General features: G+C 38.1%; 1 protein-coding gene across 1 annotated transcript; it reads left to right on the top strand.

The window, feature by feature from the left end:
* Positions 1 to 2,640: 2,640 nt before the first annotated feature.
* On the top strand, positions 2,641 to 8,516 carry LOC111330935 (protein Wnt-1). Its single transcript, XM_022935939.2, has 4 exons — positions 2,641 to 3,301; positions 3,398 to 3,645; positions 4,764 to 5,029; positions 6,793 to 8,516. The coding sequence occupies exons 1-4, from the start codon at positions 3,216 to 3,218 to the stop codon at positions 7,282 to 7,284; spliced, it is 1,092 nt and encodes a 363-aa protein (XP_022791674.1). The 5' UTR covers positions 2,641 to 3,215; the 3' UTR covers positions 7,285 to 8,516.
* The last annotated feature ends 610 nt before the right edge of the window (positions 8,517 to 9,126 follow it).

Below are 9,126 nucleotides of genomic sequence, written 5' to 3'. Positions count from 1 at the left end.
TAGGACGAACAACCACGGGCCTAGCTTTGTGCCGTGTGGCACGCCGGCGGGGACTGGGCCCCATTCAGAAAAACACTCTGATGCAAGTTCAATCCGCTGGGATCTGTTCGATAAAAAATCTATAATCCAGTTGCTAATGCTAGCTGGTAATTTACACTGGTTACGCAACTTTCTAACGAGTATACTATGATCTATCAAATCAAACGCTTTACGGTAGTCCAATAATAATGTTCTTACGATGGTTCCGTTTCCATCCGTACCCAAGGACCAGCTATACAGCATATTAATTAGCGCCATTGTAGTTGAGGAATTTGGGATGGTTCCGTACTGGTTGTCATAGAGGATGTTCATGACTGCAGGTTTCACGAAATCATCCACGACGAACTCTTCCGCCACTTTAGAAAAACAGGGGGTCAGGGATATTGGTCTCAATTCCTTTTGGATGTCGACCACTGGTTTCGTTTTGAGAATTAGAGTTTGAGGTGCACATTCATCGTTTCCCAAAATTATGGAGACTGTAGCTATAAGTTGTCAGCCGTGGTTTCTTAGGTTTCTGATAAAAGTGCCAATGAGGAAATCAAAATATCATTTAATATCAATGACTCAACAGAAGAATTTTATGTGCTACCCTAAAAAATAATCATGATGAGAAAAAAGAACTCCCTTTGACATTATTTTCGTGCGATCTTCTAAACAAGCGAGCAATTTATGCTGGCGCGGTCGATCTCGACTCGTAATACGTTTTTTTTTTTCTTTTATCTAATCCAATGTCTTTAACAAAATTCCGGCGCTAAAAATGTAACCTGGAGTTTTATTTCTTGCACTGCTGGCTCAGATGATAATAGCCTTGCGCCAAGACAACAATAGAGGCTCTCGTGTTCCGTCTTTCTTATCTTAAATCAGTCAAGAAAGTAATAGTGTCAACTTTTTTTTTATGATACCGTCCTACCACATCTGTTCGTGATCTTCCTGCTTGTGTCTCTATAAAACGCTCAGTTGTATCTGCATTTTCATTACCTAAGGCCTACGATTCTCTTTGGATAACGCTGACTTATATCAAATCAATACTTTCGTAATGAGACTCTCTTTTCAAACCTCGCACATATCCCGTTTTACTTAGCTCTGTGATCGTCCCATTTAACTTATAACTACCAGTAATTCTTTTTAACTATTTATTACGATTGCTATATTTTATGACTTCTTTTACACTCCCCTTCACAGTCGTCGTATGAGAAATTGATTAATTTTGTGGTCACCCTAGAAGTGGAAGAGTTCGCTAATTAGTATGAACAACCCCGGCGGAAACTCTAAGAAAAACCGAGCATTCATCTGTAACAATAAAGTTCAGCGCTCACTTAAAAATCCATATGATTCAGAAAAATTTCATATTGACAACCCATAATTTTTTAAAATAAACAGTCGACATCAAAAAGTAAGATTTGGTAGGATACCCCTTAAGAGCATAGCCGGCCCAAAAATTGTTTTTGTCAATGCCGTTTAGTAGCGTAAACTGACAGTTTCTTTGAAGAAAGCGACGTAGCGAATATCTAGAGTAACTTCATATGAACACAAAAGCTATTTGTATGACTCAATTATTTCCACCTAGGGGTGAGTGGTAAAACTTGCCTCCAGGGGCCGCGCATTGTGTTGCAATAAAAGCTACGTGTCTCATTGTTATTTTTCTTTTCTCGAAGTATCCTTTTCTCTCAGCCGCCAATATGAATGAAATGTGTAGGCACGTCCTAAGCTCGATTGAAGCATGGTGGGTTTCATCAGAGGATTTCGCCGGCTTGTTGTTTCCGATGGGATGATGCGGCAAGAAAAGGTAATGAATTGATGTTTTGGAAGTGACTCAGTCTTAAAGTATCTGTTGAGGAGACCTTTTTACCTATAATTTAGTATTTCCAAGCAGGAATTTGTCGCGAGGGCAGAAATTGTTGAAAGTGACTAAGAATTATCTGGACTTAATTACACATAAATTCCTTAGTACTATGATAAATGACTTTATTTGTATCCTTCTTTATTAGTTTTAATCATAGCGAGACAGCTTATGTAGACATTGGCGAGATTAAGTAGTCTTAAAGTTTTCCAAGTTCATCGTGTAACCGTTATAACAACAAAGCGAAAACCAAAACAAACACATTACCACCTTTGGCGAACCTTCTGCTAAAATAAGAGATTAAACATGTATTTTCTTGTCGTCATGTTGAGACGCGCTAAATTCGCCAAACGAAAATCATGTTCGCTATGGATTTCGTGGACTGAGCAATTTTTCGAGAGAAGCTAATTGACTGAAAAATTTTCGAAAAGTGCGGTCTCTGTTTAATCCATTAAAAAGCAGTGACACAAGTAATCTCTTTCTTCTTCCCATTGAAGTCTTAATCACCTAATTTGCTGTTTCTTAATTTGAAGCTTTGAATGAGTCTTGACGAGCCCAAATCCGTATAAATTGCTTCCTTTCAAATTTGAAAAAAGGTTCGCTTTATTAAGCTACCTGTGTTCACGCCTGTGAGAAAACTTTTACTTCTAAAATTGGTTCTGTTTCGCCAAAGGGAAGTTCCCCTCGACTGCCATGGACAGCGTTGTTCATACCATCCGAAATTCTCTCACGGGGATGTGGTAAAATTCTTCTTTTACAAAGTCACGTAATATCCTTATTGTCAACGTGTTTTTTAAATGAACTGGAACACAAGTTAATTAAAAGATAGAAAATCAAAGAGAATACTAAAAAACCGAGTACGCTTTTCAAAAGGGGTCACGACAGAAATCCGGCAAATGCGGGCTGTTAATCCCCGAGAAGAGTCCAAATGACCAAAGAAAACATACGTCTTTTCAGTAACAGGTACACATTCTAAAATAATATTTACCCGCAAGCTTGTTCATCATCAAGCCACTGTCCGACGGATTAAACTCCAAGTAGCAATTTTACCGGCTTTCTGTGTGGGGGCGGGGATTACCTTCGAAATGAGCATTACAAGTAATTAGACGTTATTAGAGAACTATGCTTGTTGAATTGTTAATTCTTAAGTGTATGCAGACTTCCATACAAAAATGATATAATGTTAGCGGTGCTTGTAAATGTTTCGGCAAAATCCATTGTCAATTGTGACGGGTGAGCAATCAGCACATGCGACGATTTATGAAGGCGAATTAAGATTCTTCAGCTATTACCTCGCTCTGTGGACACAAGTGAACAAGATCGTTAGACATTCAAGATGAAGTTGTTCAAAGCTTTTTACATGGTCGTACTGTTTGGTTTAACAAGTCTTGATGTTTTAGCAGAAGGCAATGGATCCTGGTGGTAAGTCAGTGTATCATACTTCCTGATTATGATATGATACCGTTATACCACTTTTAACCTTTGTACCTGAAACATTTGGGTTTACTCGCTCTACAGGAATCTTGGCGTAAGTGGCTCTTCGAAACCCCAAGATGATTACAACTTCCAGCTTTCTCCTGCTAACGGAGTCAAACCTGTGACGCCGAAACAACAGCGATTGTGTCGGAAGTATCCAGAGTTGGTTCCCTACATTGGACTAGGGGCAAAATTTTCTATCAGCCAGTGCCAATATCAGTTTAAAAATCGACGGTGGAATTGTTCTTCTCATAGTCCTGAAAATGTATTTGGGAAAATTGTAAAAATAGGTAAGCTTACTTTGAAGCTCTTTCAAAGTTTTTTAGATCGATTTTTCATGCTTTTTATTTACGAACTTGTAGATTCCACGCCATCTCAAGACTAAGATGACTTCGTCCATAACTAGAACTATGTTTTTTTAACCAGCTTTTTCTTCTAATGAAAACAACCACAAAAGATAAAGTTTTCTAATTCCAGGGCTTTCTCACATTTTTAAATTAAAATTTTTTCTCTTTCGTTTGTCGAAGCCGTGAGAAGTGTTCAGTTATTTAACTTCGTTACATCGAGTGAAAGGCTTCTCTAGTATCTCCACGATAAACTGTCATATCCGGCCGGTCTTGTGCATCCGATTGACTTCTTTCACTTCATTTCACTGCCTCCCAGACACTGCAGCAAAATGTTGAAAGTGAGAAAAACAAAACAGAAAAAATCCTAAGAGAGGACAGAGGACCCCTGTGGCAACATATCGTGTACAGGGCACAGTTTTCGACTACTGATTCATCATCTCTCGCAGCGACAATCATTGAGCGAGAAACGCCGAGATCAGCAGCTTTTTCCGATCGTTGCATTTCATGAACAACCCACGAAGGCAAATATATACTTATTGCATGATTCATCAGTGTACATAGCTTTATTTATGGACGTTTGGAATATGCCAAATTTTCATATGTAATCGCTAATCTCTCTGATATTCATTTCTTTATACCATAACGTATGTTGCAAAATAAATGAAAATATTTCAGAAATTAACGCTACTTCCATCGCAAATAGCCGTTTATTGTTACGATACATCTGTCTTCTATCTGACCGGAGTCAAAACACCTTGAAGGTCTATAAACCGTAAAAGTAAGTCGACACATCACTTCCTGATGAGGTTCTTACCACTGCTCCTAAGAAGATGTTTTCATCCTGTAGGGATATGAGTTCGAAATGCGTTTCACTAATTATGTTGGTGGAACTATTTTTATTAGAAGATCGTGGGCGGGTTGTGACTTAATTTTGTCGTATTGGCAAAAGTCTCGGCAGGAAAGGTGACATTTTTATTCATGTAAACGCCGCTTCTTATGTTTCGTAGACATTTTAAGAAACGAAACCGAGAAGGTTTTTAACTCTGCTGTGTTTGTTTCAGCTTGCAGAGAAACTGCTTTCGCTTACTCAATAACTGCAGCCGGTGTATCTCACGCCATAGCTAGAGCTTGTAGCGATGGCAAAGTGGCGGCTTGTGGTTGCGACAGTAGATACAAGGGAGTAACCCATGAAGGATGGCAGTGGGGAGGCTGTAGTGACAATATTCATTTTGCTGATCAGTTCTCCAGGAAGTTTGTCGATGCAGGAGAGAAGGGAAGAGATTTTCGCACATTGGTTAATTTGCACAACAATGAGGCCGGAAGAACCGTAAGTTAATTTTTCACTTTGCTCTACGTGTAAAAATTTCTCGCAATGATTGCAAGCCAAAGTAAGATAAGCCGCAACGATAGACCTTAAAAAAGCCGCAGCCTCAGGCGAAGAGTGAATTGCTTTTCGCTGATGAATAAATCCTTTCCGACTGATCTTTTATTACTAAAATAATTGAAATACACGGATGCAAGCGGAGGGTCAAGGCGATATGTGTTTCAGTTTGAAAAGCTTAACGGAAAGTTTGATGATTAATTATTTTGACTCACGAGTCGATTCATGTTGAGAATATTTAAAATTTAATTATTCTCATCAGTCTAGCTAACATTATGATAAAAATATAGAGGAATCCAGCAACCGCTGGATAAAAGAGGAAGATCGATTCTCAAAAAAATCGGTACGGAGAGGAAACTACTACATACGAAGCTAGTTAATTAACTGCATTTTTATCTATGCAATAACAAACGAAATTGAACAGAAGAGTATTGTCTTGAACTGGTGGCCCTGATTTTGATGTACAAAAAAATTGCCGAAAATATAGAGAAAGAATTCAACCACGTAGTTATCTAACCTACACTTCAAGAAATAGGCAGAGAAGTTGTCTTCTTTAATATGAACGTTACCGTATTGCTCTTGTTAGCGCCGCTAGCCGTAATAACAAAGTCGCAACATCAAGGTTAGAATTATTCACGGTAATAAGTGTGTCTGTGGTAAACCGTTATAGCGCGGTTTCCCACGTTTTGACGCAAACCTAATTGCTCAAAAACCGCGCTCATGAAACCAGTCTATTATTTTTCGCTGCGGCTTTTTCACTGGCGATCAATTTGCATTTCATCACATTTCGCCGGTTTTAATGATGTTCCCACGGAGCTCAGGGTAACTTCTTGACCAAAAGTTAATTCAGCAGGGCTTCTAAGACTTTCAATTGTATTGGATTTGAACCAACAATGACTTATACTTCTATGATGAAAACAAGGTGGTCAGTCTGCCTTGCTGTATTTTTAAATCAACAAGTAAGTCTCTAAACTATCCAACACATCTAACCATATGACCTTTCGCCATATATGTGTCCTTCCCGATGTTTTGGAGAAAGGAAATTTGTATTCTAATTCAGTACAGAAGGCTATCATTCAAACTGATGGGCAGTTACTCTCCGATTGATTTTCATCGGAAATGTTCCGAATATAATCGCAGCTCGCGTTTAAATGCTGAGTTTCCCAATAACTGATATCTTCGGCAATAAAAATGTCGTTACTTAATAAACCAGGGGTTCAAAGAATGTTAAAAAAATTCCGCGTGGTGGTACCGGGGCGTCTTTTCAAGAAAGTAACGTTTGATTCAAGTAACATAGGGATCTCGTTACCTAGTGTGCTGCGGACATCTTTCAAGCTAAGCAATTCTTTGGTCTCCGTTCGTAATGGTATATTCACTGCTTGCAGCGACATTAGGGTCGTAAATCTTTCGCTCCACTACGAAACATCTAGCTCTCCGTGTCTCTAATTCCCACAGGTGATTGACTTGTAACATTCAGACTAACTCAATTATCAATTAGAAGTTGTTATCTTGATCTAACACCAATTCTCATAATTAACGATTGAATTTACGAGGAAATGTATAGCAGCTCGAGTGGGGAATTAACAATCAAACTTGGGAGTTTAAGGGTTCAACCCAACACGCTCAGCGTTTGGGCAAAAGGTCATGCTGTTGCTTATCTGTAACTGTCTGACCTAGCAACTGACAAAAAAGTATTACCTTTTTCAAAGGCAATTCGAGAAAACATGGTGAGAGAATGCAAATGTCATGGAGTCTCCGAAGCCTGCACTGTTCGAACTTGTTGGAGAAGGCTGGCTGACTTCAGACGAATTGGCGATGTGCTCAAAGACAAATTTGACAGCGCTTCATTGGTAGAATTCGAACAGAACAACAATCGTAATGGTCATAATGTCAAGAAAGGAAAGCCCTTTCGACCGAAAAATAAACTCCACAAGCCTCCTACAAGGGCAGATTTGGTTTACTACGAAGACTCGCCCAATTTTTGTAACAGAAACCCTGACACTGGATCCCTCGGGACGGTTGGAAGACTGTGTAACAACACATCTCTCGGGACCGATGGGTGTGACTTAATGTGCTGTGGAAGAGGTTTTACATCGAGCGAAAGCGAATTAGAAGAACTCTGCAACTGTCGCTTCTACTGGTGTTGCAAGGTGAAATGTCAGAGTTGTCGATCGAGGCTTACGCTTCATAGGTGTAAATAATGTTAGAAGAGGAATTATCATGGTACGATTAACCTCGTCACTACAAAGTCAGCCAACAATCTCCTGATATAAATCTCGCATGAAAACCACAAAGTGTGATCAAATGAAGGCCATTGACCAGTTTTCTTATGGGGCTCTTTGTATCATTATGTCTGAGAGGTTTCTAACTTTAAAGAATGTGACAGTAAAATCGATATTTCCTGAATTCAAACTTTAGTTGTTTCAGGTAAGAGAGGCGGTTGATTTAATTCTTCTACTATTTGTACAAAAAAAGAAGAGTATTGTAGAATATTAACATTATACTAGAGTAACCAGATTTCCTTCACTTTCTGAACAAAAAATACCCACTCTCAATTGTGACTTGTTATAGACGCCCTTAGAAAAAAATGCATAGTGCCAAGTTAACATTAAAAGAACCATGTCAGAATTATTTAGACTAGCTTTTGTGTGCACTATAAAAAAATATATCTCGTTAATTCAACTAACGGCTCTTTCACCTTTGGTTAAAACCTAAAAATTTTAATAACATATCGATTGTTGCCACGAGATGTTCAATTTCTTATAGAAGAATTAGGAAAAAAAATGTTCAGTTTTAGGAACGTAAGAGCATCGTAGAGAAAGTGCTACAGAACAGTAATGAAGAGTATGTTCCAAATTCTGAGATTAATTCTTGTGATCTGTCAGCCCCTTTGTTCCTCAAGATTTGATCAGTAATTATCTTTTTAGTCGAAAAATTGTGTCTCGATAACCTCTCATAGTTACATAATTATCTGGAAGACTATGTGAAATTTTCATACATCTAGAGCCTTTTTTTATCTGGTAACTTAGAGAAATCTTTTCAACCTAAGTTCTTTCTTAGTAGACCATGTCGTAGCTTTTACAACCTAGTCAAGGAGTCTTTAAGAAGCCTCCAGTAAAAGTATCATGTTTTAATATTGGTTACGAATTTAAATCAGTTTTAAGACCGAGCAAGGAAAAATTGTCAGGGTAGAAATAACTCTCTTAAAAAAAAACCCAGATAACTTGTGTAGTTGCTAAGTAAATGAGGAAACATAGCAAAGATGATCAGGGTTGAATAGTTATCGATAATCTGTGGACTATATTTTGTAGTCGGCTAAGACTTTGTTCAGAAATGTTGGTTTCATTGGGAAGAAAAAACGTCAAATTTTAAACTTTTGGTACTTACACATAGGGTCACAGAGACTAGATGAAATAAATTAATAACTTTTTTTATATCTTTGCCTTTTTAATAAGACGTAACATTAAGTGTTAGCTCGCTTCTTTGATTTGAATGGTTCCCACAGAGTATTTAGGAACCAGTCACTATTTACTGCCGGGAGGGGTGGGACCATAGAAAATTTGGTGCCAGTAAAGTAAGTTAGATCATTAGAATACTACAAAAGTACAAGGGTAGATCAAGCAAATTCTATTGTGACACAACCAAAATTCTCCTACCCGCCCAGCAGATAATGACCGCTCCCTTAGTGAATGCTTTAGAAAAAAATAGGCAGTCAAGACTACATATGGCTACTGCTGCCGCACCCTACGTATTCATGAGTATCCTGTTCCACAAAAGAAAAATGATTTAAGGATATAATGACTAATAGGCACTAGATTAATAATAATAATAATAATAATAATCATAATAATGATAAAAATCGATATAGGAATGATAATTTATTGGGGCTAGTTCAAGAACCTCACCGTTCCTCAAGGCTAGATGACAAAACTAGGCTAGAGTTCTTCATATTATATTGTTACACTCACTTACTCAGCAGGGGAACATTATGGCTTCGCCTCCAACGGAGGCAGTAGCCATAAAAATAATAGGTGTAAAATAGA

Source organism: Stylophora pistillata, chromosome 14 (genome assembly GCF_964205215.1).
Source record: "Stylophora pistillata chromosome 14, jaStyPist1.2, whole genome shotgun sequence".
Taxonomy (NCBI): Eukaryota; Metazoa; Cnidaria; class Anthozoa; order Scleractinia; family Pocilloporidae; genus Stylophora; species Stylophora pistillata.
This window is presented reverse-complemented; position numbering and strand designations above follow the sequence as displayed.